Genomic DNA, 13,248 nt, shown 5'->3' on the forward strand with positions numbered 1-13,248 from the left:
TATACAGCAAATGAAACAATTGATTAAAGAAGAAAATAAATCACTTACAGCGTCATCTTTCATCATTAAATTTTAATGGAAAAAACACTGTGATTTGCTTAGTCTGAACATATATGCAATGTAAAGAGACCATCTGACATCACCGAGGCAGAACAGCACAAGATAAATGGAGACGATTTGCCACACTACTGGAGCAGCTGTAACTCCCTCCCTACCTGCAGCAATCAAACAAAGGGCACAGAAATAGCAACCCATCTGCTTCTGAGTGGCCACTGAATCTTACACATTTAGCTGATAGGAGCAGGAGAAGAACAAAACCTCTGATTCTTTCCTATAGGCTTGAACAGGGGGCAGCTGAGCTATTACACTACTTTAAATACCAGTCTCTTGTTAGGCCCATTTTGGTTGTCCCTGCAAGCCATAGCCCTCAGCACGGGACCAACATCTGGAGGCCGTGGTTTGCACCTCTTGGTGCCCTAAGCACCTCTTGCGCCCTAAGCAAGGGCAATCACAGTACATGTGCATGCATCCAGACAGCACCCATCTGGAGCTGAGCCTCGCTTCGCAGGCTCCCAGCAATGCAAAACCAGGCTCAGCGCTCCAGGCTGCCTTCCTTTCATAGAGCAGTTGGGTTTTGACAGTATTAAAAGGAAAGAGAAAAGTGGAGCAGTAAGGGTGAAGATTTTCCCATCCCACTTCTGCATTACAGTGCAATTCTCCCTGCTGTACCCTGCTGAAGGACAGCAGCACCTGTGATAAGCTTAGGAGATGACAGAGGAGAGAGCTGCAGACATTGTGCATGGGAACACCAGGCAGCATGCTGCACACCTTCCAAACAGAGAGGAGGGAAGGGTGTCAGGCTGTTGTGCACAGAGCTGTTAAAATCTATATGAAGCCCCACGTGTGTAAATTAAACGTCTCCTGTCATCAAGTGCATACAACTTGCAAGCATGAATTATGCAAAACTATTAACTGTCTTATTATAAGAGGAGGCAGCTGTAGAAGCTGCTCGGAGGACATACAGGAAGCTGAAGGGGTGGCTCGTGGATGCTCAGTGTCTGTGTGTGTCTGAGTTACGCAGATCCATTCTCACCAGGTCCCATCCTAGTGCTCCCAGGGACCTGAGTATCCTGCTCTGAGCAATTAACTCAGCATCTCATAACTCTCACTGACTTCCAGTGCTCTACAGAGCAAGGAGAAATATTTTCATCACCTTTTTCTCGATAGCAGCTTGAGAAAGATCTGGAGAACTGTGAGAGCTTGTGAAGGAGCAAGCAGGGAGCTGAGCCCACAGCCAGTGCCCAACCGCTAAGCTCTGCCTCTGCTTTCACCCGGGAGCGCACAGAACCTGAAGCAGCAAACCCTCTGAGACCAGGATGCCCTAGTCCCTGTTTCAGCTCAGTAATTATCTCTTTGACTAATGAACCCCTGCACTTGGCTGGAGCCCGTGGGTGAGGATGCTGAGCCCTCAGCCTGCAGAGTGCCACAGGTTATTTAACTCAGCCCGGTCACCAAGTCCTCACTGAGCTGACACCATGCTTAGCAGATGTGCTAAGGTTGCTGGGAGCAAGCTCTGGCCATAAATTACCCATAGGACGAGAAAGCTTTAGATATGATTTTACATAAAATATTAATCTCTCCAGTCAATAGGAATGCTGTTAGGATCGAGTGGTGAGGCTGTACACAACGAAGGAAGCATTTTGGAACAGAACAAGCGCTGGAAAGGGGAGGCACAGATCAGTATTAAGACTAGTTTCATTTATTGTATATATCACGGACTTGGAAGAACAAACATCAAGCACTGTGATTACATTTACTGATGATTCAGAGTTGTGTGGGCTCCTCGGTACACAAGAGGAGGGCAATAAAGTTCTGGACAACTGTGAGCAAGCAAGCACCTCAGGGGATAAATGAATTAATTTGAGCTATGGAAATGCCACACAACAAGGCTAAAACATAAAGCAAATAACATCAAAGAGGACTTTGCACTCAAAGACTAAGAGACAAAGCCAGGCATCTGTTGGCTCCCAGTTACCCAGCCAGGGTGCCAGGCACTGCACAAGCACAAAGCCCATGTTGTCATAGCTATCGGAGAGAACGGCCATCTGGTCAAAACAGGTACAGGATACACATGAAGCATTAACAAAGTAGTCCCACTGATACCAGCTGTACGTGCCCCCCAGCCCAACACACTGCCTTTAGAGAGGGGCCTACAAGAAACCTGAAGAGGGATTTTTACAAAGGCATGTAGGGACAGGACAAAGGGGAATGGCTTTAAACTGACAGAGAGGAAGATTTACATTAGACATTAGGAAAAAATCCTTCCCTGTGAGGGTGCTGAGGCGCTGGCACAGGGTGCCCAGAGAAGCTGTGGCTGCCCCATCCCTGGCAGTGTCCAAGGCCAGCTTGGCCAGGGCTTGGAGCAGCCTGCTGCAGTGGAAGGTGTAAGGGACCACTGGTGACACAGCAACTCCTGGGCCACCCTGGCAAAACAAACCCATGCAGGGAACCTTAGGCTACAGCCCCTGCCTCCCACCTTGCTTATCAGCTCCCAGTCGCTATCACCAGCCCCTCTCCAGATTCTTGCCCATCACTCCCCATTCCTAGATCATGTACCTCCCACTAATTGCATGGGCAGCCTTGCCACGCTAACCAATCCTGCCTGATGCAAAGTGCCTTGTCTGAGCCACCCTGCCCAGCAAAGGGATCACTGGCAGGGGATCACTGCAGGGAGAGAGCCCCTTCAAGGGATGGGCCCTGAGAGCACATCTCAAGAAGACTGGGGAGTACAAAGCATCTGCAGCAGCAACATGAGAAAGGACATGCAAAAGAAGTAAGAAGCAGCAGAGCTGCCCAAGGCCCCGAAGGCAAGATGATGCTAAATTTGATGAGGTTGAGGAAGGGAGCCAAAGGAGGAATAAATAGAGCTAATGAGAAAACAAGGCATGAGCATTCAAAAACCTTTAACACACTGCTAAACAGCAATAAAAAGGCAATTAGAGTTCCGAGATGCATAGAGGGTAATTGCACACACTATAAATAGGTGGTGGGAAGACTGTCCTGCTCAGCAGGATCTGATTCACTTTTGGGGTGACTTCTGCACAAACAGGAATATTCTGGTGCAAGACAGAAGCTGAGAGAAGAGAGTTTACAAGGAGATTTTCTATCACACACATCTTTCTGCATGAAATATGTACCAAGAAGGAGCTTTGCCATAGAGGCTTCAGAGGTCTGAGCTTGAGGAACTCCATATAAAAGTTCAGCAGCAGGGATGCAAAACAGCCTTAGAAAGAAGCATCCATCTCACCCCAACCCACCTATGAGCAGAAATCGTACCAGGCAGATCTCTAGCCAACATAAATCACCACCACATGATCAACTCGAGCTTACTGATGACATCAGTCCTTTCTTGAGACAGCTATAGGCTAGAAAAGTACTACTCCTCATCATCCCTGCATGGCCATGTTGGCAGGGATGGTGGGGAAATGCAGCTGCATCAGGGAGCTGTAAGCAATCCTTCCTCCTTGCTCCTTCACATAAACCCTTCTGGAGGGGGATAATTTGTAGTCGGAAGCACTAAAGGCCCAAGGAAAGAGAGGAAGCCAAGCTGTCATTTCCCAGTTCCAAATTCCTTCACCCAGGCCTGATGCCCTTCCCAGCTCCCTGTTCCTTCCAGAGCAGAGCATCGGCATCGACTCATGCCTGGGAGCTGCTCTGCCCTCGTGAATGACTGAGCACACACAAAGTCTCTGCAGTCCTAACTCCAGCTAGCTCTTGGCTATGCACCAGAACACAGCCCTGCACAGCTCAGGCAGCTGCACATCCCCAGATAACAGCAGCAGATGGCTCCTGCCTAGAGGTCTCTCTGGCAGAGGGTGGTCTGTGGTGCCAGCAATGGGAGGCACAGCACTGGTTTACTGCAGCACACGCCGCTAGCGGGTCACACAGCTTGCCTATGGCTGAGGAAGTGCTGGCTTTGTCCTTCCTTCATCCTTGCATTGTCACCATGCAGGTAGCGGAGCAGCTGGCTCCTGCTGCGTCACCCCATTAGCTTCCTTCTGAGGCAGCAATGAGTCTGTCATCTCTGGTTGCGAGAAGGGTAGGAGCAGTCTGTGGGGAGGGAGGGGAAATCTAGGGGCGTAGGGAATGAAAACAAACTTGGCATGTGTGATATGCAAAGCGTTTGTGCCCTCTTGATGAATCAGGAAAGAGGATTTGGCATCTTAGGGAAAACGTGTCTTTTGCTTCACGTTCTGCTTGTGTGATGCCCACATCAACATCCAGCTCGCTAAACCCTCTGCTGTTGAGGTGCAGGAGAGGCTGACCCTCCCCACAGCATGCCAGACAAAGTGAAACCCCCTTCTTGCAAAAGCTAGGCCCTGTCACCATCAACAGCAGTGCCAACAGAACAGAAAAAATAAGGTTTTTACCCCAAATCTGCCTCCTTGTTGAACTAACATCGTATCTTACTCCAGTGAGCACAGTGCTGTATTTAGGAGCATCGCCTCATGTTCTCTCTTACAACCAAATATCAACCCAAGTCCCTTTATCTCACCATGGTGCTACCAGCAGGGAGCTTGTTCCTAGACAGAGCCTGTACTTCAGCTGTGACTCCCCAGGCTCCAAAACAGCCCTCACGCACACCCACCTGCATCCCTCCAGGAGGATGCAAATTGACTGCCTTCTCTGAGTAGCTCCAAGGAAAGCAGGGGGCTGCTCCCTGTGATACAGAAGGGAGGAAGGCTGTGTGTTGGGGTGCAGGATTTTACCATCTTGGGCATCCCAATACATGGCTACGACCAACACACAGCTTTCTGCATCTCAGGGCAATGCCAACTGAGCATCATCTAGACTGATGACATGATAAATTCCCTAGGAAAGGGAGAATCGCTTCCTGCAGGAGCTGGCGTGCCCCACACACCTCACTGATTGCAAACACGCAATGCAACTAATAGCATCAATGGTTACTACAAACTTACAGGATCTGCAAAGTCCCAATGCCATGCTTTCCAGCTCAGCAGGTGCTTGGGATGAAACTCAGATGCTAAAGCAGACTCTGCTGATGCTCTTCACAAGACAATGTGTAAGACTGTTTCAATAAGACATTTATTAACAAATAACTTCTATCAGTTATCAAACCTCATGGTTTGAGCCTCTTCTCTCTATTACTTTCCTCCTCTGAACCAGACAGGAGCCAAAACACCTACTTGGAGCCCCAGTCCAAGGAAGCAAGATGAGCCTGAGCAGGCCAGAGTGCTGCAGCTATGCTGGGTGCAGGGCTTCTTTCTTCTGCATAAGGCCACTGCTGGATCATTAGTGTGTAGCCTGTTTGACAGAGTATTTGTACAAACGCATTGTGGCATCAGCCCAAAGTCCCACCAAAGTCAGTGGAGTTCCTTCAAGATCTGCACACAGCATCTCCAGTCCCCTAAGACAAACACCATAGCACCATCATTAGAAATTCCCCACCCTGTGGGTTAGAAAAAACGTGATAATCTAGATTTCATTAAGTTTCTTCATCAAACACTAACATTTGGGTATGGGCAGAGGCTCAGCTCTTGAGTGGCTGTGATCATACAACTGCCCTGAAGCACATGGGTCAAGGCATCAAGCTGTATGTTGGGGCAGTTTTCCAGCCCCTCCATACTGGAGGTGGCCTGTACTAATGTCCACCTTCACAGCATCATTCTATAACTCATGCTAATAAAAGTCCAAGCTCCCAAGCTTACAGACAGGTTTGAACTATGACAACTACAGACACAGCATTGCTTACCCCAAGCTGAATAAACATTTGCATGACATTTTGACTCGGGTGTTTAAATTCTAGAAAATGCCTGACTTTATCAGCCTGAATCACAGACAAACAAGATCAAATATTATCACTAAAAGTACCTTTTCAAACAATGATTTTACACATCCAGGTCGTGACTGCGCTTATGTCCAATTCTAAGGATTATGTCCAATCCAGAAGAAAACCCACTCAAAGCACACCAAGTAACCACAAATAACTTCTCCCAAAGCAATCACCAGGTTAGGATGCTCCATGTAATTTTTTGCAGCACCCACAAGGTCACGACACAGGGAAACTATCCAAGAACCTTCCATCTTTTGCATCTCCCATCTCCCACCCTCATGAAGACCCTGCTGCTGGACCTCAAAGTATGCCCTACAGGAAGGGTGGCCCAATTCTGACCTGCTGGAACCCAGGGCTATCACCTGTGCTGGAGAGTGACCAAGGCAAGGAGATGAACTCTGCTTGTCCTCCATGCCTGCACCATGCTTCCCAAGAGCTGCTGACCAAAGTGTCACCTTCCCCTGCACCTCACCCTGTTCTGTTTCCAGGAAGAGAAGACCTTTGAGGGGCCACTCATCAAGCCCCACCCCTGAGTAGCCACCCATCCTCCTGGGTGACAGAGAGGACCTGCTCCACATCAGGGAAGGTCTTTGCTGTTTAAGAGAACTTCAGTGTTTTAGTTAGTATTTAAAGACACACTAAAATATATGTGGTTCATAGAGATCACTTTGTGGGTGAACCCCTGGCACCACTGAAGCCACTATAGCTGCATTCACATCAACACCAGCCAACAGCCTTTTTGATGATACTATATTGATTAGTCTTAACATATTAATCAGGTTTACATCATTAAATAGAAACAGGATGCTTACCTTGTAGCCCCCTGCACTACAGCATTGGCAGTAGCTGTAAGGGGTTTATACACATGCACTTCTAGTTGCAGTGTTGCGATTGCTGAGTTCCTACTGCTGAACCACTCTAAAAACAAATTACTGCTTCTCTAGCTAACAAAAAAATTACATAGGGAAATGACTCGCTGGCCCCTTCCCGCTTAAGTGAACTGAGAACAAGTGACTCATCACTCAGCAGAAGGAATTACAAGTTGTGCAAAAGGCAAAGTGCTTCGGGGAAAGCGTCTAGACTAGGTAAAGCCAGGCCATAAATAATACTTTTTGGAAAGGACAGGGCTTGGAACTGCACAATCTGATAAGTCTTCTCCACTCTTAGTTCACAGGAGCCCAAGAGGTGCCACAGTAACTGGATTGTCAGGCTATGGATCAGGAACTGCAAAGTTTTACAATGGCCACAGACCAAGCTCACAGCCTATTTAATTACTTGCATCCCAATGCAATAATCTGCAAGCATATAAATAGCCAAAGTATGACAGGTATTTAATATCTCCCAGAATTAAATTAAGATAAGGCACTGGCAATATATATATGCTTTTTAACTGAAAATAACCGTTTTCTGCAGATTCCAGACAATTAGAGCACAATGACCACATTCTGCACTCCACAGTAATAAGGAACACCGCATCTCAGATGTACAAAACCTCCTTCCCCACGGCAATGCTCTCCATGCAGCAGTGAAACACAGGCAAGCTCATCTTCACTTAAGGGTTAGCACAGAGCTGACCCAGGGACAGCTCTAGCCAAGAGCTCGGCCACACACACCACATTCATTTGGTGGTGGCAGTGGCCTATGTCCAAGCTGAGCAGCCCCTAATTAATCTTCCAGGTTTTTATGGGTATAGTGCTAATAGTTATCTTGCAAGCTTTGCTGTAACTACAGAGCTGTGCATGGGGTCCAGCTCACGCTTGAGACCTACCTGGACCTTGCATCTCCTTGCATTAGAGAGCAACTGAGGAGCAGGGAGAAAACAAGCAGAACATCGTCTTTACCTGTCTCCTGCGGCACTGAGAAAAAACATACTCTGGATAGCTTCTTGGGGCCAGCAGAGCAGAATCTGACCATAACATCACCAGCAGAAAGCTGCTACAGCAAGTCCCAACACCACCTGAGTCCTGGTCTGTCCCAGAACAAGGTTTTGGTGGTTTTAAGAGAGAAGTTGTGTAAACAAGCTGAGTAACAACCAAGCCCATGATAGGGAAAAAGTGATTGTTTGCAAGTCTCCACTAGCTTTACCAATTTCCTAACTCATGGCACCTGCATGCATGCCAAAACGGCAGAAATGTGGTACTCTGAGGTGCCTCTTAACCAATTTAACCGAGTTTCTGATCCCTCACAGAAAGGGGAGTTCTGCATTAAGCACCGTGCTTAAATCAATCACCATTCAGCAAAGCACAAGCTTAAGCTCTTTGCTGAATTTGCCTGAGAATTTGGCTAATGCACCTGACGTCATTCCAGAGGCTTACACAAGCACCCAAATCACAAGCCACCTCTCCCAGGAGTAGCTCCAGTAATCTGCAACTAAGCTGGAACTTTACTTCATCCCACATTTATCCTGCTTGAAAATGATTTACTCTCCTACACGCTGCCTGCCTGCTCCCTCATTCTGCAGGGATGAAAGCAGGTGATGCACAACTGCAGTGATGCCTGACCTACTGGGCTCTCCACTTCTCATCTCCTAGTGAGCTCTTCCAGCTGCCCCTTTCCCAACAAGTGTTTTCAAGCAGCTGGTGATAACATGGAGAAGATCTCTGAGTTTATGGTATACTGAGTGAGCAAACACAGATTCCTGGGTTCACTGTGCCTTTTGGCTGCTGTGCTTTGGAGGTATTTAGCCAGGTGTATAATTCACATCCAAGGGTGCTTGTTCTGTATCACTACAGAGACATACACATCGCCCAACTCCCCCAGGCTGGCAGCTGAGCTCTCCTCCCAAAGGTTTCAGACAGTTGGGATCAAGCAGGGAGAGGCACAGAGTTGTCTCAACTCTACTTCCAACAAGTCAGCATGAGCAAGGGAAAAGACTAAATACATCCTGGGCAAGCAATTACCAAGCTAAGTGCCATCTGCAGTATTAAAACACATTGTTCTGAGACGCAGAGCTGGCAAAGCTGCTTTCCTCCTGAGCTGCAGCTCAAGGCTGGAGCCTTCAGTGCCCAGCAAGGTAAAAGCTCTGACGGGAGCTCTTCCTCTGGGGCCACTCACTCAGTAGGTCTCTTGCTCAGACTCCCCAGTGTCTAGTAAGGGGTGGCTGCACAAAGCCTCCTTCCTCCCACCTGGAGTAGGAGATAAATACAGATGTCTCTATTTTCACCAAGCTTTTAAGGGATGAATATCTTGCAGGCAGTTATCTGCCTGTTAAAGGTGCCTGGAATTCAGTGGTGGCTTAAAAAAGAAACCTAAGTGGGAAGTAAGACAGCACAGGCAGGTATGTAATAAGCCCACCTTTTTTTTCCCCTTAAGAAACAATACTAGTAAGTTGTAAATAAAAACTTACAGCTAGACACCACAGATGTGTAGTTACCCAAGTGAAGCCCTACTACATGAACATCAAGATAAACCTGAAGCAGAAGCGTAGGCTTGAACACACTAATCTAAGAAACAATTTTTACTCTGTTGCTGAAACTTCCGGGGTGTCAGGATCAGAAAAACATTTGCTCTTAGTGGCATCTGCTTGAATTTAGCTTGAGTTCTGAAACAGTTTGTTACTAGAGTAAACATGCAATGTTGTCATGCCATGTACAGCACATACCCATCCATTCACACATTTCCACTGCTCTCTTCTCTCTTGTATACATTATAATTTACCAAATCACACGTAATTATCTTTCTGTTGCAACAGTACCTTAAGTACACCCTTCCCTTTATTCCAAGGTGGTTTGCAAGCGCTGTAAAAGACCAGGCTGCACTTTCCAGCTCCCCAGCACTACACACAGGCATGCTGCTACACAACCAGTACCTGCGGTGCCTGTGCGTTACACCACTTGTAACCCCTGGGGCTCAGGGTACCAGCCAGCTCTGATACAGCAGTGCTGCAGGATCAAGGAGGGAGGATTACACACCTCAAGGGGAGGTACCACGGGGATCTTCAGCCCAGGCGAGTTGTGACTGCAACAAATCAACTGCTTGCTTTACTCAGAAGATGAAACCTTGCTCTTGCAAGTGGCAGGCTGTGAGAGTGCAGAGGCAAACGGCACATGGAGAAAGAAGTTTATCCCTCCTCAACTAGAGGAAACTGAGGCAACAACTCCTATCAGAGCAGGACCAAAACCTGCTCTGTTTCTCCCATTTTTCCGTTAAGAAGCAAAATGCATTTGCTCCACCCTGCTGAGTCTTGAAGCATCTGGTATTTCCATCATGACCAAAGGCCCACCAAAACACAAAGTACCCACAGAGACCATTCAACCTGGCAGAGCCACCACTGAATCATAAAACAGTTAGGGTTGGAAAGGACCTTAAGATCACCCAGTTCCAACCCCCCTGCCATGGGCAGGGACACATCACACTAAACCATGACAGAAGAGGGAACAAGTCCCCCACTTTCACTCCCTGGTCCCCCTTGAGTCAGAAAAGGAAGGACGGGCTTTGCTAGAGGGATGCATAAGGAAAGCAGAGGAGCACATGAAAACTCCACGCTCCAGCAGTGCTTTAATTGACTTTAATGGAAGTACTGGCTAAGGAAAGAGGGCTGGGATTTACTCCCAGCATGCCAACTGAATATAGGGATATCCAGAAGATGAAAACCCAGACTGAATTCACCTTTAAAAGGGTGAATTCGACTTGACTTGTGTTGTCACGTTAAATTTAGCTTTCCCAATTCCATCCCTCTGTTAAGTTTGATGGCACATGGTCAGCCCCCGAGACACACCTCTGTTAGCTATTTCATAAATAAGGCAGAAGCATTTCCCTACACTCTTAATTTCACAGCAGATGGATTATTTCCTCCCAAAATCCTGTGTAACTTTCCCACTCCCTTGGGTACTGCTGCCACTTGATCATTTTTCTCATGACTCCGCATTTCCTTGTTTCACCTGTACTTTATTCCCCTCTTTTCCTCTTTCCCTCCCCTCTTCTGTCCCTTTACAGGGCAGCGTTTTGATTTCATGGAGTACAAATCACCCTTCTTCCCAGCCACTCTTCTCCAGACCACTAACATGCTGCCTGCTCCTTTGGAAGAAGTCCTTTTCAATCTCAGTTCACTTCTATGTGAGAAACAGTTGCAGAACTGGTTTCAATTCTTGCAAAACCAACCATTACTTTAAATCTATCATCTTTTCTTAACACAAACAAATTGCACAAGAAACAAAAGCCAGGATGACTTTGAAAATGCACAATCTATTGAAAAAGGTTGTAGACAAAAAAAGAATATATATTATATATATAGTCTCCAAACATAGCTATATTTTCAGCTATGCACTTAGCTCAGCAAACAAAAGCAGCTCATTCCACCTTCCAGCAACACCAGATTGTCCTATATTGCCTTTAAACTATATGCAGTATGGATACACTTTCCTACCTCCGTATGTTGCAGTGACTAATAATAGTCCTGTGGTGTAGCAGAACTGAATGTCGTTTGCATCAATACATCCAGGAGTCTGCCTGATTTGCAAAGGTCATTTGTGAACACAGAACAGTACCAAGGCTAAAACTGCAGTCTAAGAAACTCAACCGAGACAACAAATCAGCTATCCACTCCAGACGACTACATCCCATCACTGACCTAACTCTGGCTGCCACAGGGAGAAGTTGACTGTTATTTGACTCAAAGGTGCCTGCATCCACATCTTGGAGAAACTTAATTTCTAGCCTGGCCCATGAGCTTGTGCCTCAGCAAAGAAACAGGCTCGAAGACAGCTCCTTGGGATGCAGAGCTCTGGTGAAAGACTCTTGCCCAGCCTCTGCCTGGAGCATCACACAGCCCTGCTGCGGTGATGCACTGGGGAAGGGAGAGTCAGGATTGTGGCAGCGACTTCATCACAAAGCTCTGCTGCCACATTTTGCCAGGAGGCCAGCATCAGGGAGCTCCCCGCGCATAAACACTCGCAAGAAATTGAAATGAGACTCAGTAACTCCCCAAGGCAGTGCTGGCACTCCCAGTTAAGCAAACTTTGCAGCGAGCACGGAGTTGCAGAGTCCCTTTGCAAGCGCATGTGCCTGGTGTTCCCCAGCAATGTAGCCCATTTCTCTCCTTCCAACAACCTTTAGATGGCCAACATCCCAAACTTCCTGACTCCCGACGTTGCGTAACTAGGAGCAGTGCCATATGTCACCGCACTGGCTTCGTGCTGGAGACCACGGAGGGGAGCAGCATACAGGGGTGACACGGGAGGGCCTCCTTGCACCCCAGAACAGAGCTGCTGCCTGCAAACCTCAGCGGTACAGGGCAAGGTGCCCTGCACTGGGGTTGCCCTTGGCATGCCTGGACAGGTGCAGGCCTGGGAAGTGTCTGCATGGGGAGGGTTGGGAGGAGGACAGAGAAGGAGGCAGGAGGAGGAATAGGGGGGCAGGAGGGTATTCAGGGGAACAGTGGAGCAGGTAAGCAGGGGACACAAGGGTAGTGAGGGGAGCGGAGAATGGGAGGGTGCTGACACGGAGTAGGAGGACAGGGGCAGGCAGAGTGATGGGGATACGGGCACGCGAGGCCGGGCCCGGCCGTGCACGCAGGAGAGCAGGGCAGCAGGCACGGCGGTACCTTCTGCTGCCGGCGGGCCATGTCGGTGGGCTGCTTGGCATTGAAGGGGTAGGCGATGCAGCGCATGACGAAGACGTAGAGCTGCAGCTTCCTCTTCCTCTCCTCCTCCTCCCGCTGCAGCCGCTCCAGCTCGTCCTTCTCCTTCTCGCTGGCCACCGAGGGGCTGGGGCTGGCGGGCCGCGCCGCACCACTGCTGCGCCCGACGGGTTGCAGCCCCCCGCCGCTGCCACCGCCCGCACCGCCGCCGCTGCCCGGGCCCTCGCAGGGGCGGCTGGGCGAGAGCCGCGCCGCTGCGGGCGCCAGCGGCTCCTTCCCGCTCTCCTCCTCCACCAGCTCCTCCGACTCCTCCTCGCTGGACGACGGGTCCAGCATCGCGGCGGCGGCAGGGCTCGGCCGAGCCGGCTCTGGGCTGCGCTAGCTCCGTTCGCCGCGGCTCTGCCCGGCTCCGGCTCCGGCTCCGCTCGCCGCCGCGCCCGAGCGCGCCCCCGCGCCGCCCCGCCCTCGCCCCGCCCCGCGCCGCGCGCGCGGGCGCTGGCCGCGGTGCTGCACGGCGCGGGGCGAGGCGAGGCAGAGGGAGCGCGGGAGGGCGGCCCCGCCGCGCATGTCCGCTGCGGGACCGGGAGCGCGGCCACGGCGGCAACGAGGGAGCCCCGGGGTGCGCCCGGATGGGCCCCGCTCTGCCCTCGGGGTGCCCGGGCTCCACAGGGCACCGCTGTGCCCCCCGTGTCACCCAGCACCGTGCAGGCATCACCGTGGTCTCGGTGTCCCCACAGGCGTCACTGTGCTTCTGGTACCCCTACATCTCCGCGCAGACACCACTGCGCCGTCGGTGTCCTCAGGCTCCACGCAGATG

At 49.8% G+C, this 13,248-nt stretch overlaps 1 protein-coding gene across 9 annotated transcripts in view; it reads right to left on the minus strand.

The window, feature by feature from the left end:
- CADPS (calcium dependent secretion activator) overlaps positions 1-12,869 on the minus strand; it is a 210,509-nt gene extending 197,640 nt beyond the window's left edge. For 4 of the 9 annotated variants that reach the window (XM_061354229.1, XM_061354228.1, XM_061354227.1 and 1 more), the window contains exon 1: positions 12,396-12,868. In XM_061354229.1, coding sequence (XP_061210213.1) covers positions 12,396-12,767 — 372 coding nt within the window. In that variant the 5' untranslated portion in view covers positions 12,768-12,868. Of the gene's footprint in view, positions 1-12,395 lie in introns of all 9 variants that reach the window. The other 5 variants (XM_061354226.1, XM_061354225.1, XM_061354223.1 and 2 more) reach the window with 2 other exon arrangements.
- Positions 12,870-13,248: the final 379 nt, after the last annotated feature.

The sequence above is a fragment of the Neopsephotus bourkii genome, unplaced genomic scaffold (assembly GCF_033783945.1).
Source record: "Neopsephotus bourkii isolate Nb327-2 ecotype Australia unplaced genomic scaffold, CSIRO-AGI_Nbou_v1 NB_719, whole genome shotgun sequence".
Taxonomy (NCBI): Eukaryota; Metazoa; Chordata; class Aves; order Psittaciformes; family Psittacidae; genus Neopsephotus; species Neopsephotus bourkii.